This window comes from Vulpes vulpes, chromosome 16 (genome assembly GCF_048418805.1).
Source record: "Vulpes vulpes isolate BD-2025 chromosome 16, VulVul3, whole genome shotgun sequence".
Taxonomy (NCBI): domain Eukaryota; kingdom Metazoa; phylum Chordata; class Mammalia; order Carnivora; family Canidae; genus Vulpes; species Vulpes vulpes.
The window spans coordinates 84732126-84758875 of NC_132795.1; the positions used below are offsets into that span (position 1 = coordinate 84732126).

General features: G+C 33.8%; 1 protein-coding gene across 6 annotated transcripts in view; it reads right to left on the reverse strand.

Moving 5' to 3' along the window:
- Nucleotides 1–26750, reverse strand: part of CCDC88A (coiled-coil domain containing 88A) — a 132630-nt gene that overhangs the window by 7788 nt on the left and 98092 nt on the right. Inside the window, exons 18-31 of one of the 6 annotated variants that reach the window (XM_025992670.2) lie at nucleotides 26442–26606; nucleotides 21481–21642; nucleotides 20005–20282; nucleotides 19626–19769; nucleotides 16592–16778; nucleotides 13316–13461; nucleotides 9830–9922; nucleotides 9495–9709; nucleotides 6096–6179; nucleotides 4897–5100; nucleotides 4230–4301; nucleotides 3162–3242; nucleotides 794–1059; nucleotides 150–609 (exon numbers count right to left, since the gene is read on the reverse strand). In XM_025992670.2, the coding sequence (XP_025848455.1) occupies nucleotides 150–609; nucleotides 794–1059; nucleotides 3162–3242; nucleotides 4230–4301; nucleotides 4897–5100; nucleotides 6096–6179; nucleotides 9495–9709; nucleotides 9830–9922; nucleotides 13316–13461; nucleotides 16592–16778; nucleotides 19626–19769; nucleotides 20005–20282; nucleotides 21481–21642; nucleotides 26442–26606 (2557 nt within the window). Of the gene's footprint in view, nucleotides 1–149; nucleotides 610–793; nucleotides 1063–3161; nucleotides 3243–4229; nucleotides 4302–4896; nucleotides 5101–6095; nucleotides 6180–9494; nucleotides 9710–9829; nucleotides 9923–13315; nucleotides 13462–16591; nucleotides 16779–19625; nucleotides 19770–20004; nucleotides 20283–21480; nucleotides 21643–26441; nucleotides 26607–26750 lie in introns of all 6 variants that reach the window. The other 5 variants (XM_025992668.2, XM_072742091.1, XM_025992671.2 and 2 more) reach the window with 5 other exon arrangements.

Here is a 26750-nt window from a genome sequence, read left to right on the forward strand (position 1 = left end):
AAAATGTGACTTTTCTGTTCTTGAGTTTCTAGCCTGGACAAACAGAGACTTGGGTTTATCTGTAGCTAAATCATTTTGTGCATGAGAACCTACAGCATGGATTGGAGTATGAAGTGTATGAGAGGACCACTGGTGTAAAAGGTACTCACTAGATGCTGCAGTGATGTTGCTATCAGCAGTAGCTGGTGGTGAATCAACTGATATAGGTAGTCTACTGTCCTTGGTCAAAAAATCATGGATGCTTGTCCTTCGAGTAGTTCCTTCAGCAGTAGAGATCACACTGCTTGCACGAGGTAAAGTGGCATAAGGATTACTATCTTTTGATTGTCGTGATAGAGAAGTTTCTTTTACTAATTTTATCTTTCCTTGAGTGCCTAGTGTAGGCTTTCCTGGAGAGCTAATCAAGTAGGCATCTTCAGTCTTTCGAGGACCGGGTCTCACAAATTGTTCAGGCTTACTTGTCCGTCTATCGTAGAAGTCTCCTGGGGTTTTTCCACTTACCGACCTGGCCAGACCACAGCTAACTGGTTTTTTTCCCAAAAAGTCAGAAGAAACAGACAAACTTTTCATTACTTCATCTAAAAGATTTTCTTGACTTGAGGATTTTATCTGTTAAAAAAGATATCACAGATTAGTGAATGCAGCCAAGCTTTTACTTTCCTGATATGTTAGACTGTGTGATATAAAATTGCTTGGAAGCACCCCTTAACTTAAAAAGAAGCTCTATAGTTCAGTCACAGAAGTTTAACTTGCAGTGTCAATCTAAATTAAAGTCCCAGCAGATAAGACTAACCTGTATTGAGGTAAGCTTGTTGCTTTCTTCTAAAAACTGCTGTAGAGTAACAACTTCACTTCCAGGGGAACCAGTTTTGATCTTGTGATGTGCTCGACTCTCTAATGATTCAGGCATTTTGTGCTGGAGCATTGGACTTGATCTGGTCTGTCTTTTCAAGTACTGGATTGGACTGCTACCACTGCTGGACCAAGCCTCATGATCATGAAGCAGGCTAAATTCTCCACTGCTGTGGCTTTGTGGCCTGCTTTGGATATTAACCGCACCTGCTTTTGGAGTAAATGGTGTGTTAACAGTTCAGTAACAGAAATGAGATAAAAAATATTTAAGTAATAACATTTGTTGACTGGATTCTTACAAATAGCTAAACTGAATTTCAAACTTTATTTAGAAATGGTTAGTAAACTGTGTTAATCTTTCATCAGTCTAACATTGTCTACCCTAGTCTTGTCTCATTTTGACAAATATGTTAAGTTCTACAAGGGCAAGTACTTGTTTTCTCCTCTACACTCAGAGCTAAACTACAAAGCAAGCACTCAATACATCTGGATGAATAAGTGAATAAAAAAAATAAGTAAATAATACATTTTTTTAAAATTCAGGTTTAGGTAACTTTCACAACTTAGAACAAAACATGATTATATTAATGTTAAATTATTTCAGAATGTTAAAACCAGAATAAAAATTCAGAAGTTAAAAAATTCTAATTCTTTGTCTATGAAATTTTCATTCTTTATTTGAAGGTATCTCTGCTCATCCTGAATGAATAACCTTAAAGAAGTTTTTTCTAAGATTTAAATAGTAGGCATATAAAGGAAAACCAATGGAGATATGATATAGTTACTTAGCAAATTCTAGTAAAAATACAAAATCAAATATGTTTTGTATTTTATTCTTTAACATCTGAATCATCTCTGATTGTTCCTTCTTTTCACTTTTGGTATGTGACTATATAGCCTTAAAAGACTCAACTGAGGGCAACCCTGGTGGCGCAGTGGTTTAGCACCGCCTGCAGCCCAGGGTGTGATCCTGGGATCACATCGATCCTGGGATTGATTCCTGGGAATCGATTCCCACATCAGGCTCCTTGCATGGAGTCTGCTTCTCCCTCTGCCTGTGTCTCTGCCTCCTCTCTCTCTCTGTGTCGCTCGTGAGCAGATACATAAAATCTTAAAAAAAAAAAAAAAAAAAAGGAAGAAAAAAAAAGACTCAACTGAGCTTGAGCAACTGTATAGAATGCAAATTACTAGTTCTGGAAAAAAGCTCCCTAATGTTTATGCTATTCTTCATGTGGATTCTAATTGATAGCAAACTTTATAGATGTAGTATCAAGATGGAAATACAACTTTCCATGGTTTCCTAATCATAGAAAGTAAAGGGGGTCATGAAAGAATTTGGCTCAAGTTATATAACATTTTATCAACGGAAGATTTTCTTAAATTTTCAAATCAGAAAAGAAATATTTCATATTTTCAGACTAAATTTTTCTAATGGGTATAAGAACATGATTATAAAAATGGAAAAAAAAATCCCTTCTTTGAGATCAGATTTCTCAGAGCACTGTAACAGAGTCATAGCATTAATGATAAAATAACAACTGAGACAAAATGATTTTATAATATAAAAAGCAACGGAACACATCTATTTGTTATAATTTGACAATTCCGGACTACAGAGAATAACTACTTTAACCAACTTTAATAATTTATTAAACAATAAATAAATAAATAAATAGAGAATAACTACTTTAACCAACTTTAATAATTTATTAAACAATTCCTGAATCCAAGTAGGCAGTACACCTTAGAGGAAAAAAGGCCTCTAGACGTTTGCATAAAAACCTCACCTTGGAAGGCATATTAAAAAATTAAGAAAAAAAATCTTGAGGTAATACTTTATATAAGTTATGTGCATCCATTTGTCTTTTGTTATACACAAACACAACTGTCTTCTTGAATTAAAAAGTGATTTCCCCTTATTTCAATAATAAATTAAGCTAAAATTATTTCTAAAACAGTTTCTGTACTGTGAGTTCAACATACATGCCTCATGAGAAATGGAAAACCATTTTCAGGACAAAGACAAAACATAAGAAAAATAAGGACCTAAAGATATTTTTGAAGCTAAAAATTACATAAAAATATTTTGTCTGTGAAGATGCAAAATGGAAACCAAAATAACTGCTCCTGTTTTTACATTTATATATATTGTATACATTGTATTACAATGTAAAAATATAAAATGTGTGAACTATGTTCCAAACTTAGATGATCTGGATTTCATACTTTACCCCAGAAATTTCATCAATATTCTAACTATAAAATCTGGAAATGGATGGACAATATTAATAAATTTACCTACAGCATACCTTTGACTTCATGGAGTGAAGCATTATTATTACTATTGCTAGTGGATGTTCTGCTGCTATCAAGGCTGGCTGGTCTTGAAGCTAAATGAAAAAATCAGGAGACAGTGTGATAAAACTTCTATACGTTGGAAGTTTTGGCTAATGACATTGAGCTTTTACATTCTGATCACAGAATGCTTTGAGGAAGCAATCATGCATACTATCACAGGCTGAGCATGCCCACAGAGTTGACTCTTACAGATTAGAGAGCAAATACATTTCCAGATAGTTCAGTTAGACTCTTTAAAATTAGACACTTCTGAAACACTAGTTCAGACTCAAAGAAAAGAAGTACATATTTAAGATTTGGAAATGATTTCTAAATGGATACCAGAACTGTTTTGGTGGAGTAAAATGACACACCAAAAAAGAAAAAAAAAAAGTGCTAGTGATTATGTCACTTACAACAGATCAGACAAGGAACCCTGCACACTGCAGAGATGCCACGAACAGGAGGAACATGAGCATCTGCACAGTTAATGTCCTCCATTCCTATCCGTACAAGGGAAACAATTGCAGAGTTAACATGACCCTACCTTATTTCTTAAAATCCTGCTTATATATAAAATTCCCTCAACTGTTATCCATTTATTAGTAGTTTAGTTTGGCAAGATATGGTTTTGTAGATGTCTCCAGAAACTTAAAAATCTGAAATGTTCAACACTGCAGAAAATGTGGTTTCTCAGAGTTCATCCTTTACCAAAATAAGTATTTTTTAAACCAATGGTAAATGTGTTTCTCATAACTTTAACCTTATACCAACATGGCAACAAAATTACCTTTGAGCACACTGTGCAGGCATACTTTATAAATGACCTTGACCAAAACAGAGACTACTTAGATGAAGCAATAACCTTAAAAGGGGCAAAAGGGAGTATTAGGTTTGGAGAAATGGCAGCAGTAGGGATGAGATGCAGGTTAGAGAAAACATGCTTGCTGGCAATGCCACATTCACCAAATCAATGCCAGAGCCTCAGCATTCCCATTCTGTATGTAATATGTACTCTCTAAATAAAGTTTATATCTTACCATGAACTCTTGATCCCGTACTAGAATCATCACTAATACCTTGTGGACTTATGTCTTCAAAGGATGTAGTATCTACATAAAATAGCAAAATGGATATAAAAACATTTTTAAACAAAAGAAAACATTATAAAATGTCATTTATGCAGATATGGATATTCTTTTTCAATCACATATAATACATCTTGATTTAACATATTTCATAGACTCAACCAGAAACTGGAACTAGGAATAAGAAACAGAATAGTTGTGATGAGGGTTGACTTGCTTAACACCGGAAGCAGTGAAAGAGTCTCCCCAAGGACCCTGCAAAGCAAAGCAAGAGCCTGGGTTGCTCTACGTGGTTCTGTTTGAAGGTGTAGTGTTTTCAGTTTTGGGTTTTTTTTTTTTTTTCTTTACTTTTTTCCTTTCTTACTCTTTAGTTGGCTTACTTTTCCTTTTCTTGTTAGTTCATTTAGCTGTTTATTATGGAAGGCCTGGGAAAGATTTTAATTATTTGTATGATGTTTTAAATTTTTGAAATGATTTGAAAATTCTCTCAAATCAAATCCAGACTGTTTTGATAAATTATTTCAGGTTGTTGCTGTCAAAAAAGTACACAAGGAAAAGTCAAATTAAAATTCCTGTTGCCAACAGTTACACCACAGTGCAAAGAGCAGACGGCCTATACCTTTATTATTAACCAACTGCTTGGATCTGAAGCCTGTAGAAGAGTTGACAGTTGAAAAGTTGATGGCTGTAGTAGAGAAGGCCATAGCTCCCAATTCTTTTCTCCTTTTACCCGTTGAAATATCATCAGGAACCTCCAAATTCTCAGTACTACCTGTCCACTGTCCTCCTGCTAGGACCATGGACTGCACCAGGTCATTCATGGCTGGGATGCAAATGAAAGCAAATGAATCAGCATGGTTAATGTATCTGTTCTCATTTCTATCTTGTATTATAAATGATCTGGTTTTTGTCTATGGATTAATGCAAGTGAATATCAAAGACTATAACCACAAGGTCATTCGAATTATGACATGCATTCAGCTGAATGAAATGAGTAGGCCAAAGGCTGATAAATTTCAGTAAATATTTTTATCCCACCTCCACCCCCTTTAAAGATAGGAAAAGGAATTTTACTCTGTACAACTGCCATGCTTTTGCGCAGTGATGTGCAATATAATTAGAAGCCTTCATAATGTGGTTTTGTGATGACAGAAATGGAATGAATAAAGGTAAGATGGAGAGCAGTTCTTATACAGCATCATTATTGAAAATGACAAAGAGTCCTTGGTCAGAGCAGGTTACTGAAGAAATCATTCATTTTATGAATCAAATAAGTATACCATTCAATAAAAACCTGAAAGAGATGATATCCAAAGTGACAGACATTTAATGTGATTATGTAATTACCCATACCACTTAAAAAAACAGTATTAATATATAAAGAATGACAAACGTTTTCAAGGGTTACAGGCCATTTTATTTATTTATTTATTTATTTAAGTTAGTTCATTAAGAAAATAAATTCCTAATGCTAAAGGTTTTGTTGTATTTTAAGTAAATTTCTTTGGGAAAAAAATCTCTATGGCATAGAAAATTAAAGGTGTTTTTTTTTTCCTGCCAACTTTTAGAAGGCACTGGAAATTTTAAGTATATTACATGTATGACTAAACATATGCATGTATGTATCAGTGAACATACATAGGATGCAAATTCAGTGCCAGTTTTGAAAAAAAATATCCTTCCGGCTCCTTGAATTAGAGGAAGACTGCACTTTGCAAAATAAGAAAAGTGGCACAGTCCAGAGAAAGGTTAGTGAAAAATTAGTAATGGAAGCCAGTGTAGTCATTTGAAAGAAGCTGAACTGTCATAAAGTCTTACACATGGAACGACGGTAGCAGGCCTTCATTTTGTCTTTATCCTTCGGTCTGTTCCTCAAAAAGGGCAGTCTTTTCAGTGCAACCACTTTAATGTCAGAGCATGAGGAAAAACAGAAACAGAAAAATGAAAGAAAAAAGGGAGAAGAACAGATGGGAGTTAAATGTTGAAAATTAAGGACAGAAATGAATGTCTGAGTTTCAGCTATGTATGCTATACTAAAGCTATTATTCTCATGCTGCTGAGTGATAATGAAATATGAAATATGTACTTTGACACTTTAAAATACTTGGAAAGCACTGAAGACAATGATGAGGAAAACATATATTTTGAAAGCTTGAATTGGCTAAAGTCCTATAAACACAGGAACTGATTAGAAGTACTTACTGAAAGAAAAATTTTCCTAATTAAGCTGTAAAGGTTTATCTTTAAAATTAGGGCTAGTGGTGGGCCATGATGAAAATCTACAAGCTTTTTTTTTTTTTTTTTCTATTTTTTTTTTCTACAAGCTTTTAAATCCTCTATTTTAACTTTTTAAATAAAAAGACTTCATTTCAGAAGAAAAGTGACTTAGGAAAATGCACATTCTAAAAAAGTATTCTAGTAATATAGATCAACAAAAACTAGGGTACCCAGGGAATGTTTAAAACAATCTAAAGAAAAAAAAAGAAAAAAAAAGAAAAAAAAAAAAAAAAAAAAAAAAAAAACACAATCTAAAGAAACTTTAAAACTTCATTATTTTCTTAAACTTTAACAAAGAAAATAGAGAATTATTTTTTGGGTTCATTTGAATCCTGGTGCATTGTTCAAAGCACCACAAAAATATTTATTTTTTCAAAAGATGACATGAGCAATTGTATCCATTTCATTTTGCAAAAGGTTGGCTAGGCAAAAGAGAAAAGCTAGCACTAAGCTCTGTTAGGACTAAAAGATAAGGAGGCACCCTAATGCAAGCAAAAATTACACAGAAATATGTATTTATAACACTTTAAGGTATTTTGAAGGGCTTTTTAGGTGACTTTATTAAAAAAAACAAAGGTAGCATTTTGCAGAAAAATTCTATAAATCAAAGTTAGTGTTATAACTAAAGTAGGTATCAGCATAAAAATTAAAATGCTCATTAGAGTCACTAATATTCTTGGGTTATATTTTAATAAGATTCAAATATAAAAAACTGTTACACCTTTTGTAACTGCAATTTAGGAGTCAGGGAAACAACGTGAATAAAGACTTAACAGCATACATAGTACATAGCCTTAATAACGATACTCCTTTTCAAGGTTTGCCATCATCTTGTAAATAATCAAAATTCTGACAAACTGACAAGTATCATCCATTAAAGAGAATGCAATGGACGTACAGCTTTTTAACTTATTTGATTGCTATTAGGAACAGTCGTGATTCATTTAAGCTTTTAATTTGACCTATTTCTTTGCTAGCTTGGTAAACACAGCTGTTTTTAATGATTAAAAAGAAATGAACTGAAAGCAATGTAAAAATGGACACTTAGCTAAAACAAAGCTGAGTGGTTGCAGCATGCACATGTTGTCTTGTTTAGATACTTCTGTTTCAACTGTTTTCCAAAGACTGCTTTAATGACAGACAGGATAAAAGGAATTTTAAATTTGCCAGTGGTGGAATGTGATCTTTCTTATGTCAACTGGTTTACAGACATACAATGTTCTTTTTCCAACATACTGAAATTCAGGGAACATTAACATTGCTGGGGTTTTGTTGATTTAAAAAATTCTAAAACCGAACAGCTGTAGGAAAGGAGAACATCACTGCATTCTGACCCTTATTCTGGATGTTTTAACAGAGAGTAAGAAGGAATGTCAGATTTATATTAAAAACAGACAAGCTGACCTCAAAAAAGAGTGTTGTGCCTTTCTTGTGTTACATTATCATATCTGAACTGAAATATCTTTCTTTAGGGTGCCTGGCTGGCTCAGTTGGTAGAGCATGTGACTCTTGATTTTAGGGTTGTGAGTTCAAGCCCCACGTTGGGTATAGAGCTTACTTAAAAAAAAAAATCCCTTATGAAATATCTTCCTTTAATTGGAAAATAATTAAGTAGAACTATTACCATTTCTCACTTAATAAGATGTCAGAAATCTTATATCTAAAGGTAACAGAGAAAATTGAATTATCTGGCATCTTTTTATGGTAAACCTGATGATTTCTCTACAAGAATACTCTGAGATTTCATGTAGATTTGACTGATAAGACTAGACAGCAAAAGACCCAAGTAATGATAATCTTGTATGGGGATACAGGATTTAAAATATACCCTATAATGAATGCCTAATCTCTTACACCCTAAAATACTGTCTTTTCAGAGATAACTCCCTTGAGGCCAAAACACTATCTATACTTTTTTGAGTGTTCTGAGAGTTGCCATAGGCGAATCTACCCCTCGGGGAAGTAGTAGCTGTTTTTGCCTATTTACTTCAAAAGAATAGCATGAAATTATATAGAGCTATTTCATGTAAATATACATATACACACACATAAATATACATTTTTTTAATTTAGTGACTGGTGATAGTGTGAGTGTATTCAAAGTATCTTGTTTACATATTCTATATTATTAGTAGTCAACTTGTTGGACATCTTCAAAGGGCCTAGCACTGGATTCATTTCTTTCTCTTAAAATATACTTCTTTTGCTTTTACTTTGCCCTTGTTAAGCACACTAGTAATGAAATAAAAATATTATGAATTGTATAGGGCATGTTATGATGTGATACTGCTATATTTGTAATTTAAAAAATTAAATCACAAATTTATACACAAGTTTATACACACCTATTTTAGTCAATTCTTTACCAAGCCATCCCTCAATAATTTTTACAACCTTCAAAATCACTGAATAATATTCTCTCCAAATTGATATCTATTTTTCTTTGCTTACCAATGTAACTTTGCTCTAATTTGACACCAAAGTATATGAATAAAACTCCATTATAAAATGCCTTATTATTCGATTTAGTTACAAATAATTATCAAGATGAGCTCATAAACATTTCTCACTCGCTCTTCATAATCACCCTGGTGCCAGTATGATACAAAGGTGAAACGCATGCCCATATTAACACAACTACCAAGTGGCAAGATATTCTGGCTCTTATCTCAGTGTTCTTTTGACACTGTTTTACCTCCCTGGCTAAATGATGGTATCTCTGTGTTTGATATATTTCTAAACACATAATACAGAAAATCACATAGTTATGCAGTATTGCAGTACACAATGAATCTTATAATCATATAGAGTTAAAAAGAAATGCATTCATTAGACTATTACCCCAAAGGACTGCTGAAGTTATATGTTAAAAGAAATCTTTTGAAAAGATTCTAAATCAATACTAGAGATCATAAACGTTTAAAGAGTTTAAGCACTCACTGCTGCTTTTCTTGGTCCCCAAAGTTTGGCCATCTTCTAAAGAGTTTGAGCCTACTGAAGAACTATCTTGACTATCTTGATGGGGGAGCTGAAGAAATCCTTCACTGGAGTCTGAGCGGGTAGGTGTTAATGTTAGAGATTTCTGACGTTCTCGATTAATATCTTTCTTAGACTTTATCAATTTTCTCATTTTTAGAGTAATCCAGTTGCCTCTCCTAATAGAATAATTTTAAAAAACTCTTATCAGTCTAAATTTCAACATATAAATCCTTCACAAAATTAGTAGTCTTTTTTTTTTTCCAAAATAAAAATGAGTAAAATTTGGTTAACAGTACCTTCTAGGAGGAGACGGGTCATAAAATTTGTATTGATCCATTATTTTCTCTTCTAATTTCTCCTTTTGTCGTCTTAATTCGTTTAACTTATCACTATAAAAATAAAAATTGCATTTTAGGACATGCACTATATTTTGCACAGTTATATTAAATTATTTTGTGACTACACTTTAGTCTCCAAAACATAAACAAATATAGATATTAGATAAACTATTAGATAAACTAAAATTTATTAGGTACTAACAATAGGATTTTTTCCAAGTTTCTCTTTTTCTTCATATTTACAAACATAACAAAAGGTTATAGAATTTAAAATTCAATTCTTTAATACAATTTATTTGTTTGAAGAAAAATTTCCATATTATATTCTCACCATGACAAAGGAATTGTTTCAACTGATCTTTTAATAGTTGTTAAGCGAGATTATAACAGTGACTATTCTCCTATTTTTGGATCTTTTAGTATCTCACATTGTTTCTGAAATGAAGGGTGATTTAGTAAAAATTATGTAAGTAAAAAGCTAAAATGTTCAATAGTTTGCTTAGAATTGTGTATATAATAAATAATCTTGCAAACATATCTTCACGCAAACAGACTTTTTTCCTTTACGGCAGAATTGTTTAGGCTTAATTTACCTTTATAGAACTATTTCCTGCCTCCAGCAATATATGAATACACTAGGTTTCACCATGCCTTAGTCTCATTTATGCCCTTGATGGCAGATATTACATAGGGAAACCTCAAAGATCACAGACTAAAGTAAAATGATCTAAAAAAAACTGTGATGCCAAACTGCAATGTTGTTTACTCAACATACATTTAGCGCTCATTTACAATGAAGAAAACACAAAGAGCATATAAAGACAAATAACAAGTAGCCCAACTTTGCTTATAATAGGAGAGAACATATTTACATAATGGCTATTACAATCCAAGGCAGTAGTGGAACAAAATAAAATCACTGTGGTAAGTACAAAAGCAACTTATAAAAGGAAAATATTTCTATCTTGGATGACCAAAGCCTCATGGAGGGGGGCCTGAGTGGTTCAGTCCATTAAGTGTCTGCCTTTGGCTCAGGTCATGGTCCCAAAGTCCTGGGATCAAGCCCCACACTGGGCTCCCTGCTCAGCGGGGAGCCTGCTTCTCCCTCTCCCTCTGCTGCTCCCCCTGCTCATGCTCTATCACTGTCAAATAAGTAAATTAAAAATCTTAAAAAAAAAAAAAAGCCTCATGGAGAGAATGGCCATAGTAGATAGACTGAAAAGATAACAATGCTAAATTAAGTAGTTTAGTTGAGGGGAAGCACTGAGGGATTTTCAGGTTTAGATTTTGTTCAATAGGAAATCAGAAGCATTCAAGGTCTCATTATAAAGTGACATGAAATCTTGGCTGTAGGTACCTTAACTCCATAATGAAATAGAATGTATCAGAAATGGTGAAAGTGAAGAAAGCAGCCAGGAGGCTAATGAGGAGTCTAGCTGAATGGTTAGGCTAAATTAACCAGCACAAACAGATTTGAGAGATTTTTTTGAAGAGGGTGCTTTGTGAACAGAGGTTTCCAAGAGTTATATCACATAGCACAATGGCAGATGGTCTATACCTCCCACTGTTTTCTCTTTTTACCTGTTTTTTTTTTTTTAATTTTTATTTATTTATGATAGTCACACACAGAGAGAGAGAGAGGCAGAGACATAGGCAGAGGGAGAAGCAGGCTCCATGCACCGGGAGCCTGACGTGGGATTCGATCCCGGGTCTCCAGGATCGCGCCCTAGGCCAAAGGCAGGCGCCAAACCGCTGCGCCACCCAGAGATCCCTCTTTTTACCTGTTGAAATATCATCAGGAATCTCCAAATTCTCAGTACCACCTGTTCACTGTCACTCCTGCTAGGACCATGTGACAGAGGCATTCAACTAGAACTGTCTGACACATAAGATACTAATATTTGTCTATACAGATACAATTACTGAAACTTTGGAAGTAGATTATTCACCAATGGCCATAATATTAAGATATTCCAAAGATACCCAAAGATCAAGCTCTGGATAATGCCTTTGCTTAAGGGACAGATAACTCAAATGTCAAGAGAAACCTCTCTTATAGCAAACAGCAAAGAAATACATATCCCTGAAAGAACTGAAGGTATAGTTCAAAGTGGCCAGCCACAGATGTGAAATTTAAGTTTTGCATTTATCTTAAAAGCTCATGCAAACTCTGCCTTTTGCTCCATAATATACCTTTCTGTTAATACAACAATCATGTTCCCTGCCCAAAATTTTATAAGAAAACTTATGCTTCAAAAAATACATGATGTATCCTGGTATTATATGTTCCCTAGCTTACCATCATATACATCATGCCCAAAAGGCACAAATCTAGGATTTCATTTCTTAGGATAAACTTAGAAGTGGATGTTATATTTCTATTGTAAAGAAAAAGAAACCAATGATCAAAGAAATGAAGTAACTCACCAATGGTCACATAGCTAGTGACTGGAAGAACTGAGATTTGAATTAGGAGCTGCCTAATTTCAACATCTGTGCTTTTACTATTATACTACAGTGTTTCTCATTTAGGGAATAGGGAAAGTGAAGAATTTAATTTAGTAAAGGTGAATTTTGGTGCAATACAAGGAGTATCCACTGAGTTGCTAAGGCCCAAATCCCAGATTTTACCAGATTCCTCTACTCCTAATGGAGACATAACTTACCAATATTAAGCTTTGGAAGTTCTCTCTCTCTTACATCTGGTTTTAATCTCAACTACCACTGCTTGTGAATTATGATTCAGTAGATTATTACAACCCATCTTTCTAAAATTGCCCCTTGTCTCTGTTCTCAGAACCTCCAATCCATACTCTAAACTGCCATCAGTGCCTTTTTAAAAAAACACAAATGTAGTCATTTTACTCCTCTGCTCAAATTTTTCAGCAACTCCTCTGTATGGCATAGAAAAACCTTTGTGAAATGGCTTCTAAGTTTTTAGCCACTTTTCTATTGCTCCTTTGTCCTTAATTTTGCTCCAGGAAGAATTATGCATCTTTAGGTCATCCTATCCATACCATAACACACCTTCACGTTACTGCATTTGTGCTCCCTTGGCCTGCTACGTCTCCTCTGGCAAACTCCCATGAGCTTTTAAGTCTCAGCTTTAGCAATCATCTTTGGAAAGTATACCTTGTCTCTGCCATATTAAGGTACTCCTTCCCCTATATTTGCTGTATTTCTATGGGCTCCTACACATACTTCCATTATAGCAATTATTTGTATTTCTTGCTTTATGTTACTAGTTCCTTAAGAGCAGGACTTAATGTGTTCTCATGTTAGTATTTCTGGTACTAGCATAGTGCCTAGGAAATATGCATTCAAGAAAATGAATGGAGAAATAATAATGTTAAAACTTAAAAAAAAATTAACAGTGAGTTTTCTCTGTCACCAGTTGGCAATGATAAAATCATGAGTAATATTTCAAAATTATTTGGTACCTACATGTACTGTCTTTGTTCGACATGAAAGAGATCCTTGCTTTCCATATTCTGCTCCAATAGAGTTCTATTCTGTAGCATTAATGTCTGAATTTGATCTAGTAGATGTCGATTTTCTTCTTCTAAATTTCCTTTAAGTTGGCTTAGCAACTGTTTAAACACAAACATTTTTTGAAAAATCAACATTCACATTTAACATAGATCACCTAAAACATCTGAAAAATATAAAGGGCTTCACAAAGACTTAGGTCTTGGGGTGCCTGGGTAGCTCAGCTGGTTAAGCATCTGACTCTTGGTTTTGGCTAAGGTCATGATTTCAGGGTCATAAGATTGAGCCCCATGTTGGGTTCCATGCTCAGTGGGGAGTCTGCTGGAGATTCTCTCATGCCCTCTCCCTCTACCCTTCCTCCTGCTCACACACACTAAAATAAATAAATTAATCTTTAAAAAAAAAAAGACTTAGGTGTTATGCTACTTGAACAATTAGGTGGTTGCACTTTGATAAGAACATGAACAATTATTTAATTAGTTATAATTAGAGCTAAAATTTGCTGTACATACATTTTAAAAATTCTTACAAACACTGGGTTTAACATATAATAAATTATCTAGTTCCAAAAACACTTGTTTTCTTCAAAACTATTTAACTTCTAGTCGGAAAGCTACCTGGCCTTCTATTTAAGGAGCTATGAAACACTGGACAAGTAAAATTAATTATCTTGGCTTCAATGATCTCACCTATAAAATGAATATAATAACTCACATTCCAGACTGTTGTAAGGATTAAATAATATGTTCGTCAGCAAAAATAAATGTCTACTATCCATTACCAAAGGTTCTATGTTATTATACAGCATTAATTACTGTGTCAACAGATAAAACACACATATAGAAAAGAGAACAAATTTTAAGTAGACACAGCTCAATGAATTAGTGTAAAGTGAACACATGTGTGCACTAATGTGTGCACCTGGGATTGAGCCCTGCATTGGGCTCCCTGCTCAGTGTGGAGCTGGCTTCTCCCTCCCCTGCTCATGTTCTCTCTCTCTCTCTTATCCTAGCTCTCAAATAAATAAATCTTAAAAAAAAAAAAAAAAGAAAAGAAACAGCTCATTAACCATATTCCAGAAACACCTTGTGCTCTCTTCTAATCATCATCCCTCCCCACGTAAATTAACTGCTATTCTGGCCTCTCACACTATGGATTCATTTTCACACTCCCTCTAAATCATATTATTGTATGACTTAGCCCCTAGCCAAGAGTTAACATCTGACTTGAGTTGGGACTAGAGCCAGATAGGTAGGTAGCTAGGGTCCTTTCTGGTCTCTCCTAGACAGCTTTCCAGGTGATCAGTGTCAGGCAGGACCTTATCAAGACTCAGTGTGGCTGGACATCTCATTCTGTGGATCTCCCAGTTAAATTTTTGACTAATTTGCTGTTACTTGCTCCAACCAATATTACAACCTCAAACCATCTGAGAGTTGATCTTTAACAACTCTCCTGGCTATGAGGATTGTGCTCTGCTTAAATCAAGTCAATCCGCTTTGGTGGCAAAGTTGCTGATTTTCACATTATGCCCCTCACTTGAACTACCAGGTATTAGAACTGGGGAAATGGGAGAGGAATAGGAAAAATCAAGAGATAAAAATGCCTCAGACAATCCTACTCCCTACATAATGTGGAATAGCTTTTCTCTAATAAATGGTTCTCGAATTGATACACATCTTTCCTTCAGTTCCAGAGTACTACAATGGTTTTTTGACAACTTTACCCAATTTTGTTTCTTGAGGAGTTTGATTTGTTTTAGTCCTCCTTCTGTAAGTACATCACTCCAATTACATTTGATTTAGACTTTTATAAATCACAGGCATTATGAATGTTCTATACTTTCTGATCTCACTGGGTAATTAAATATAATTTTAAACTAACTTTTCTTTCTGTTGGTTTATCATTTCAGACAAAAAGCTGTTACGTATTCCTTTTCTGATAATCTATTTTATTTCCCTTTAAAGGTTAGCTTAAAAGCTTATTTCTTAAAAGTGCCATGAAATTCAGGTGTTAAGCTATATTCAAACTTTAATGATCTTGCACCAACCAATAAAATTTAAGGATTTTCTAAGGCTTTCAATGTCCCTTTATACTTTAAAACCCTTACTGTTTTATCAAGCCAACACAAAGAAAGGCATGGAATTATATGCCTTTTAATAACACAACTGTATACATAAGGCGAATGTCAATGTCATTATTGTTCAAAACACTCAAATGGCTCCCTTGTTTTACTCCGAATAAAGTTATCTTTGTTCAAGGATGCCTATTAAAATTTCAATCTATATTCCTTTATCTACCCTGGAAGGCCTCCTTATCTCCCTTTACTCTGTACTTCATTTTTACTTGCATATAACTTACCTACCTTGTAACATACCTTATGCTGATCAATTTTCAAAATAGTTAGATCAGTAATTGTAGTCCACATGCTCTTTTAAGAATCTTACCATTCTCCACCAAAAGGCTGAGTCTATTTTCTCTTTCCCTTGAACCTGAATGTAACTCTGACTGCCTCAATGAATAGAATGCAGGAGAAAGGATGCTGCATGACTTCTGAGGTTTGATCATTAAAGTAGAAATGGCTTCTGTCTGGTTCTCACCATGTTGTGAGAAAGCCTAAACCAGCTCTTGAGGAGCACCATGTGGAGAGAAAACTGATGCCTCCAGCTGGCAGCATCAACCACCAAACATGCACGTAGCCTTTCAATCTTCAGGCTGGGGGCCCAGTTGCCAAGTGAACAGGGACAAATCTGCCCCAATGTCCCTGTTCAAATTCTGATCCACAATCTGTGAACCTAATAAATGGTTGTTTTACACTACCAAGTTCTGGAGTAAAGTGCTATACAGCCATGTTAGAAAACACTGAAATAATATATATTTCACTTATTTGTTGTTCTTATTATTTTCTTCCACCAGAATATAAGCTCCACAAAGGGACAGATCTTTATCTTTTTGGTTTACCAGTACATGCCAGGTTGTAAACATTTTTCATTAAACAAGGGCACAATTTTACAGTATCAAAGTATGTGGACGCATAAGTTTAAACTAATAGTAAATAGTATTGAAATTCATAATAAAAGAAGTTTTTCTGAATTACTTATGAATTTCAATTACCCCTGACCAATTCTTTTAGAAATACCCAACCAAATACATACTGCTATTTTCATTTTAATAGGACTGTTCATTTTTTAGGCACGTCCTGATTCCTCAAAGAAGAAACTTGTCAAAGCTCACCTCACACTGGTTATTTAGCTTGGTGGATGTGATGTCCAACTGTTGGTATTGTTCCTTTAACTTTGAAAATTCAGCTTCTAATCTTGTTTGTTCCAGTTTGGAATTATTAAGAAGACTTTTCAAGTTTTTATGGTCAGTTTGTAAAACTTCAGTTTCTTTTACAAGCTGGTTATATGTATGATTCAACCTATAATTAGAAATCATGACAGAAATAGAATTAGGTTCCCTTAATAGCTTTCATTGTAATTTACACAATGTGAAATGCTATGGATCACATTCAGACATACTTAGAGAATATAAGACTCTTTAACCAGTGACTAAACTCATCAAAACTCAGTTTCTATTCTGTAAAAGTAGATTAAAAAAATTCAGACTACTCTTCCCCTGAAATCATCAAGCATGTTGTACGTTGCATGTGGCTCCTAATGATCTTTCCCCCATGCACCCCCAACTTTTACAATGCAAAAATTGTTCTTAGTGTAGGAGCTGAACCAAAACAGGGTGGAATTGTTAAATGACTATATCGTACTACTGAACCTAATATAACACTATATGTTAACTAACTGGAATTAAAATAAAAACTTAAAAAAGTAAAAATAAAAAACAGGTAGAAGAGCTCTATAATAAAATCTATTTTTAAATCTGAAAGACAAAAACAAAAACAAAAAACACAACAGTATGCAACCTGAATTTAGCCTGCTGAGATGGTTATTTACTTATTTATTTTAAAGATTTTATTTATTTATTCATGAGAGACACAGAGAAAGGCAGAGACATGGGCAGAGGGAGAAGCAGGCTCCATGCAGGGAGCCTGATGTGGGAATCTGGGACCTTGCCCTGAGCGAAAGGCAGACGCTCAACCGCTGAACCACCCAGGTGTCCTGAGCTGGTTCTAATTTAATACGACCTTTATCTTACAGCATTAAGAACAGGATGGTACTTGTTTCAGAACATCTAATAATTTACTTCAACTAAATACCCAAGAATTGAGTCAGCTTACAAGAATTATAAAATAAATAACAAAATAATATGTTTTTAAAAACAAGATCAAAAAAATAAAATGGAGGGCAGCCCCGGTAGCCTGGCGGTTTAGTACCACCTTCAGCCCAGGCCGTGATCCTGGAGACTCAGGATCGAGTCCCACGTCGGGCTCCCTGCATGGAGCCTTCCTCTCCCTCTGCCTGTGTCTCTGCCTCTCTCTCTCTGTCTCTGTGTCTCTCATGAATAAATAAAGTCAAAATAAAATAAAATAAAATATAAAATAAAATAAATAAAATAAAATATAAAATAAATAAAATAAAATAAAATAAAATGGCAAGACCAGAAACATATAGAAAATGTTCCATAAATATGTTGAATCCATGAATGAGTTGTAACAGCTGGTCAGACTCACTGAGACACACAGGCAGCTACACAATATATATCAATACCTATGGAGATCAAAGATTTCTCTACTGATGCTTCATGGGGGGAGATATGAAGAGATACAATATATAATCTCCTCAACACCATCTTAAGGCAAATGCTAAAATAAGAGTTTTTTACACTGTCCCTTAAAGCAGAGAATATTAACACCAAAATGCAATTCAGTGAACACAATTCTAAAGAGGCCAAGACAAACCAGTCCACGTAAGAAACTTACTTGGTTTGGCATTATCAAAGATTAAAACTTAGGTTATTTAGAGTAATGGGTAAACAAACTTTTGTTCTTGAGACAAGTCTTCACAACACTTCTTTTTTTTTACTGAACTCTTTGAGGTTTTACTTAAAGCCTTTTTTTTTTTTTTTTTTTTTTTTGCCTTACAATATAGACATGACTGCATAAAAGCTGTGATAGAACAGCTTTGAAAGACACAAAATACTCAGAACCACCCTTCCCTTCCAAGCCTGCAGACTCTCCTGGTTCAAGATCTTGATCAATTTCTTCTTATCATGTAGGCTGAGTTCTTTCTCAGAAGGTTCCTCAGTAATGAATACACTTAGCTTCCAAGAAGGCCCACCCAAGCTCACAAATTGTCCCAGTTTGTTGTGAATCCCAAACAATGGAAAAAGGTAAGTTCAAGGTTAGTTGACAGTAAATGCCTTCCTCAATGTTATGTCTGTAATAAAAATGACCCTATCCTTATATTCCATAACTTTTCACAACTTGGGTCTTCTACTGCACATACCGTAAAGATACACCGTTTTTGAATCTGGCTTGGTATTGAGCTTATTCAAAGTTCAAACCCCCAGTACACTATTTCTAGTTATAACAATTACTAAATTAAAAACTACTAAACGTGAACATGAGAATGGCTCCAGAAGCTTAGGGATTTTTTTTTTTTTTTTTTTTTTTGTAAAGGAAAAGAAATACAATTCAAAAAATGGATTATATTAAATTCATAATAGGACAAATAGACAACAAATGACCCCCTTTTGAATTCTGTGTGCTGCCTTTTCGCATTTCCACTATGGTTCAGCAAATACTCAGGCTGCCTAAACTTTTCCAAGGTTTCTAAAAACCTTCTGATATGTACCTTTATGAAATGGACTGGTCACAGGTTAGCAAGTTTTGATTTTCCCAGGGTTACAAATTAAAAAATAATTGCCCCATGGCAATATGAGACTAGTAACTAAGTCAGTTAAAAATAAGAGTACAAATCTGTCAGCTAAGAAATTGGAATTTGCTCACTTATAAGAACTTTGAAGGATAAGAACTGAGATACCAGACTAGCAAAGACAGACAGACATAAAGAATCAGCTTTCATTACATTCTGTCACAATAAAACATGTAAATGCTATCAAGGTACAAAAATTTCATTATATAATGTGACTTAAAAACTTGTTGAATAAATCAAGAGAGAAACAGTAAGAGAAGACAAGGGATTGGGTTTTTAAGCCATTTTATAACTAGCTGCATGATTTTGTTGGGTTTTACTTATTGCTCTGGGGTCTTTTTAAAAATATTCTATGTTACAGATGGTACTGCAGAGGGGCAGTGTATGTTTTGGATGTAATGAATAACACAAAACTAAAACATATAAATATTTATTACCTATCATTTTCACCACAAAGTTTCTTATATTCTGCAGCTATGGTCTCATGGTTTTTGTTTTCAAGCAGCATTTTTTCCTGTTCTACTTTCAGTGTTTTTTCCAAATCTTCCAATTGTCCTTTCCGTTTTAGTAATTGATTGTAACTGGAAAAAATATTAAGTATTTATTTTATAATATTTCCTTAAAAAAAACAAAATACTTTAGAAATGAAGAAAACAAGGGTAACTTATTAGTATCACATAAACATGATACATAAATTTCCTTTTTTAAATAAATTTCCTATATAAATTATCTTAGATCTGTTTAACATAAAATTTTTTATATGATCTAAAGAAAACTGTTTTTAAATTAACAACAGAAGAGAAGATAGTAAATTACCGATCTTCGAGGTCTTTATGTTCCACCTCAAGATTTTTGTGGGCAGACTTTAGAGTTCCATGTTTAGCGATAAGAGACTCATACTCTGAAGCCTGGCGTTCATGAAGAAGTTCCAGCTTTTCATGGTCTTTGATCAGAGAATCATAGAGAGATTTCAGGTCTTCTCGCTCTTTGATTACAGCTTCATTTTCATTTTCTAAGGAAGATTGCTGGATTAGGAGTTGTGCATTCTGGTTCATAAGTGAAGTACTTTGGGAATTAAGGGTAGAATTTTCAACCTGTAAGAAAGTATACTGTTATCAGATATAAGGTAAATAGTCATCTTGTTTTTCTAGAAGATGTAAATATGTGGTATGTGTTTATTACAGATAAAATAATTCTCCCATGTTAAAAATTATTCAAAAATATTATTCTAGTAGCAACATAAAAAATATAAAAGATAACATTAACTTTAGGAAGCTCTACATAAGTCACAGTAGATATAGTCTTATTGTACAGGGAAAATCTGGATTTTAGTATCCCAGGGAACAAGGCTACAATATTATTTAATATTAATATTAATATTTAATATTATTGTTTATATTATTTATTATTATGAGATACAAATCATATACGTGTTTTGGGTTGAATTATTTTAGATGCTGGTGATTAGAAACAATTTATATTTCACTCCTAAAAAATGCTAATTTATCACTTTCTAAAAGTTGACAGAACTGAAAAATGACTTGTGAAAATTTAACTGGAAATTTTCTCAAGAGCCCACATTGTATTATTATATGTTTTACCATTTGGAAAAGTTACAGAAAGAACTTTCAGATTCAGAGATGGAGTTTTTTTCTTTGGCTCAAAAGGTTTCAGAGAGTTGTAGTTTTCCTGACCTGATCATTCTATATGAAAAGACATTGCCGCATTAAGCGCAAGATGGATTCTCTGAACTAAGGAAACGTCTAAAGACAACATTTTCATGCTATGTTGTTTTCTAATTACCGATAATGAAATAAGCAGTCGTATGTTGCAACCATGCTCTAAAGCAATGGTTTCTGCTTAGTTATAATCAACTGGTTGAAACAGGTGAAAGGCCATAAAGTAAATATAAATAAAGATCAAATTATATTTTAAATAAATAAGTACTTAATTTTGTTTATTGTTTTCCTGTACCAGGCCTTACTGGCGGGTACTGCTGCAGCTCCCCTGGCTCCTTAAAACATAACAATATTTTAAAAATATTCTAAATAAAGATAAAGTTATCTTTATTTATATTCATTGAGTAAATTTATTAGTTAATATTTAGAGCTCTAATAGTAAAAAAAAAAATGCTGGTGTCTGAAAGCCTGGCATAGCACTAAGTAGACATATTGTAAATTATCTTCCATTAAATTCACTTACTAAGAAACAATGTTACCATGTCTAGCTATCCTTACTTTAAGAGCATAATTCAAAAATTTGGTTGCATATCCCAAAATATTACATTACAACCTGAAGCTTTGCATTCTGTGTTTGAAGAGTAGTATTCTGCTCCTGTAATGACACTGTCTGCCTCTGAAGTGCAAGAATCTGAGCCTGCAAATTATTGTTCTGTGTCTCCAATTGCTTCAGTTGAGTTTTCAGCGCTTGCTTCTCTGCTTGTAGGGTAGCATTCTTAATAAAGAAAAAACACATATTTTAAAAAGCAACAAACATATTTAACAGATACTAGAATTCCAGTAACAATTATTATCATTAAAATTTTAAAAAATCTCAACAACCTTAAAATCCCCTCTATCCCAAATTGTAAAGAGAGATTTAATCTAAGAGAAAGGGCTAATACTAAAACCTTACTATTAAGTCTCTATACGGTTTGCTTTATAATGTCCAAAAAGTAAAATATTCCATTCTCAATATATTAACATAAGAAACTAGAATGGGTTTTTAAAAAAGATTTTATTTATTTGAGAGAGTGACCAAGAGAGAAAGAAAGAGAGCACAAGCAGGGGAAGAGGGCAGACTCCCTGCTGAGCAGGGAGCCTGATGTGAGGCTCCATCCCAGGACAGTGGGATCATGACTCAAGTTGAAGATGCTTAACTGAGTCACCCAGGTGCCCCTAGAATGGGATTGTTAGTTATATGGTTTTTGTGCTGTTCAAAAATACACAAGACTGTGTCTAGCTAATGAAGTGCACATTTTCTAATTGCCCAAAGGCAAATATATATAGGTGAGTACTGGTCCCAGGGGTAGGGACAAAATGATTTTATAAACAAAAATTTGGAAGAGAAGCAGGAACAATTTTAACCATGTGTTTAAAATATTAAGTCCACAACTGACCTAACAGATGTTACATATTTTCTTTAGCGACTTTTTTTTCCCCATGGTATAAAACACTCACTAAAACTCTATTTTATCTATAGGACTTCTGGAGCAAATCCAAACAAAACATACAATTTACAATTCTTCCAGTACATTTGACCATATTTCAATTTTATAGTTAAACAGTGAATTACTATGCAAATCATAGATCATTAATTTAATGTGACAGATATTAAAATGTTTGTCATAGATGTATTTTCATTATATTCTATTTCATTATATTCTAAATAACATTTCATAAAAAATTAACGTCAAGAAGTATAAACAAAGAGCCCTCTAAAAAACGGAAATAAGACTTTATATACAAAAAGATCAGAATTTGTTGCATGTAATTGCAATATGCATAAAAAGCTACAACTGAATCACAACATATCACTTTTATCACATCTACATAGGGGACATAGAAAACATTCATTTTATAGGCTTTCAAGTTACATATAATGCATGTCACTGCCTAAAAGGCAAGTAATGATTTAACCCATACATTTTACTACAAAATCAAAGGTGAGGAAGAAAAATTCTTTAAGATGGGTTTTGATATTTTACTTCTCTTGTGTTCAAATAAACAGGATGGAAAAATTATACTGGAAAAATAATATGGAGCACTTATATATTTATATACCATCTTGATACACCAAAAAGTGAACCATTTTTCGCTTACATACTTAAGTGCTACTATAGGTAAGCTTTTAAGAAACCAAAAAGTACAAGCTCTAATGACAAGTCTAGGTATCCCTATACAAATAAGAAAAATTCCTATAGTCTATAAATAGTAAGAGACACAGCAGAAAAGATATCTCAGAGAAGGAAAAGATTTACAATGGAAAAGGTAGGAGGTCAATAAATATACCAGCAGATGCACTAAAACTGTCAGTCTAATATAAGGCTAGCCATCTTTAAAAACCATTATCTAAAATAAAATGCCTAAGAAATGACAACCAAGCAATTTTTTCCAATAGAAATTTATAAAGGAAGTCAATGGCAAGAGATTTACCTTATAGAACTTTTAGATGCCAAATTTTCTGAAACACAACATTAATCTGAGTGATTGAGGTGTGTGTCTATGTGCGTACATATATAAAAATCACTGAATAATTAAAATAGGTATTCAACAATGGCTAATAGATAAAAAGATGTAAAATAGTTCGCTAATAATTTAAAAACATGCAAATTAAAATATTTTCTTATTGCTTTAACAAAAATTAAAAGGCTGGTGACACCAAATGTTTATCTAAAAAAACAGGTAATCTATTATTAGAATTGAAAACTGATATGATTTTCAAAGGCTAACATAATGCCAGTTAAAATTACACACGTACACACATCTATATACGTATATACTCTTTGGCCTATCAAATCCACTGTAGGAACTTACTACTCTATGAACATATTACACATGGATTTACATTGCAGCAAAATCTGAAAATAACCTAAATGCCCATCAATTGGGATTTATTTAAATAAATTATGGTAACATCTACACTATGGAATAATATGGGGTCACTAAACAAAATGGAATGATCCATAACCACCTAAAATACAGAGTTCTCTAAGATAACATAATTGAAACAAGCAAATAAGAGTATTATACAGCATGATTCCACAGATGTAAATTTATAAAGAAATATACTCCTAGACATACAGATGATTAACAGACACATGAAAAAATGCTCAACATTACTCATTATTTCCCTGATGATGGTATCTCACACCTGTCAGAATGGCTAAGATTAACAACACAGGAAACAACAGGTGTTGGTGAGGATGTGGAGAAAGGGGAACCATCGTACACTGCTGGTGGGGATGCAAACTGGTGCAGCCACTCTGGAAAACGGTATAGAGGTTCCTCAAAAAGTTAAAGATAGAAGTACCCTACAATCCACCAATTGCAATAGTAGGTATTTACCTAAAGGATACAAAAATACAGATTCGAAGGGATACATGCATCCCAATATTTACAGTAGCATTAACCACAATAGCCAAATTATGGAATGAGCCCAAAAGTCCATCAAATGATGAAAAAAGAAGTTGTGGTATGTAAGTATACAATGGAGTATTATTCAGCCATAAAAAATGAATGAAATCTTGACATTTGCAACAACATGAATGGAGCAAGACAGTATCATGCTAAGCGAAATAAGTCAGAGAAAGACAAATACCATATGATTTTACTCATATGTGGAATTTAAGAAGCATAACAGATGAATACAGGGGGTAAAAAAAAAGCAAACCAGAAAGCCCACTGTTATAGAGAGCAATTGAGGGTTACTGGAGGGGTGGTGGGTGAAGGGATGGGTCAAATGGGTGATAGGTATTGAGGGCACTTGTGATGAGCACTGGGTGTGTTGCATGTAAGTGATGAATCACTAAATCCTACAACTCAAACTAATATTACACTATATGTTAACTAACTGAGATTTAAATCTTGGAAGAAAAGAGAAAAGAAATATACTAATTTGTTTTTTAAATATAAGTAGGCCCCAAGCCCAGCACAGAGCCAACATGGTGTCTGAATTCACGACCCTGAGATCAAGACCTGAGCTGAGTTCAAGAGTCAGATGCTTAACTAAGTCACCCAGGCACCCCTAAAGAAATATGATTATAGTGATTACTTCTGGATGAGAAAGTAGGAATATAGTGCAGGAGATTAATTTTTGGCATTATGGCTTACAGTTCTCAATTAATGTTACATTAAAACATAATAACAACCACCACAACTATTTTACTTGTTAGCATATAAATTCCTTAACCTAATTCATTTTTAAAGGGTGATTTCCTTAAGCTAATTCATCTTTAAAGGATCTTTAAAAGATAAATGTTTGATGAGTTAGTTTGATTACTGTTTGTTGGCAAATATTTCTCAGCAAATATTCAGCAAATTCATTTACTGTGTCTTCTATCTACCAGGCTTAATTCTACATACTGAAGGCACAGTGGTAAGAAAAAAAAAAAAAAAAAAGACAAGCTTTTCTACTGTCAAATAGCTTTTTTCTAGTAGAAAACCAGCAAATAAAATAATGTAATTTCATTAGTGAGAACTGCTATGAAGAACTGCTTTTGCTTCTCAAAAGAAGGCAAGGGTGTGACAGTAAACGGTTTAGATTGAGAATAGCTCCTTTACTGGGGGAAGGGTCAGGAAAGACCTCTTGCAGGAGATAATGTGAAATGAGGCCTGAATGCTGAGGGAAGCCAGCCATGTGTTCCAGGTACAGGATGCAAACATAAATGCCTGGAAATAGGAACAAACAAAAAAGGCCAATATGACTATAGTTAATTTAGTTATTATATGCCAGGCATTATTTGGGTTTTCCAGGTATAACAGATAGTAATAATATCTCGAGATTAATAAACAGAAGGGATAGAAGAGTGGTATGGCATAGGCCAACAATATTGGGCAAAGTCAGGAATGATCTTATAGAACACTGAAAAATTTGGATTTTATTCTAATTGGAAGGGGAAGACATTGAAGATTTTAAGTAAAAAAGTGACATGACTAGGATTATGTTTTAAAAATTAACTGACTGGGATCCCTGGGTGGCGCAGCGGTTTAGCGCCTGCCTTTGGCCCAGGGCGTGATCCTGGAGACCCGGGATCGAATCCCACGTCGGGCTCCCGGTGCATGGAGCCTGCTTCTCCCTCCGCCTGTGTCTCTGCCTCTCTCTCTCTCTCTCTCTGTGACTATCATAAATTAAAAAAAATAAATAAATAAAAATAAAAAAAAATTAACTGACTACTGTAATAAGAATGGGTTAGATTGGGCCAGGAGTAGAAGCTTCCTAACCAGCCAGGACGCTAGTCTAATAATCCAGAGGAGAAATAATGGTACCCCAGACTAGAGCAGTAGCAGTAACGATGGGACAGAAGTAGGTGGGCTTGGGTTACATTTTCATAACAGAATTGACTTATATGAGGGTAACAGAGAAAAGTATATTAAGTTATTAGTTTTTCACTCTTATTATTTTTTTCACTCTTATTATAAATCAGTCAAGAAAGTATAAAATAAGATTAGATAAACTTTTTTAGTTATATATATAATGATACTTTACTTCAAAAAAAAAACCCTTATTCCTACTAAAAATTTAAAAATACTTACATTTCTTTCTACTTCAATTAATCTGTCTTTAACTTTCAGAAGCTCTCTAGTTGTTTCTTGACTTTCTCGCTCCCATTTATTATCTTCACCCGAAGTTGGAGGAGAGCTCTGTACCATCCTTTCTTCATCTTGTCTCTGTTTGAGAGCTTCATAATTCTTCTTCACCTAAAATTTTATTTAAAATATTTTAAGTGGGAGAAAAACATTCACCAAGGTATCACCTCTCACAATTCAACTCTGCAATGGTCTGGTGAATGTGAGAGGCACTTTATTTAGAAATGTGATAAATAATACATATCATTACTATCA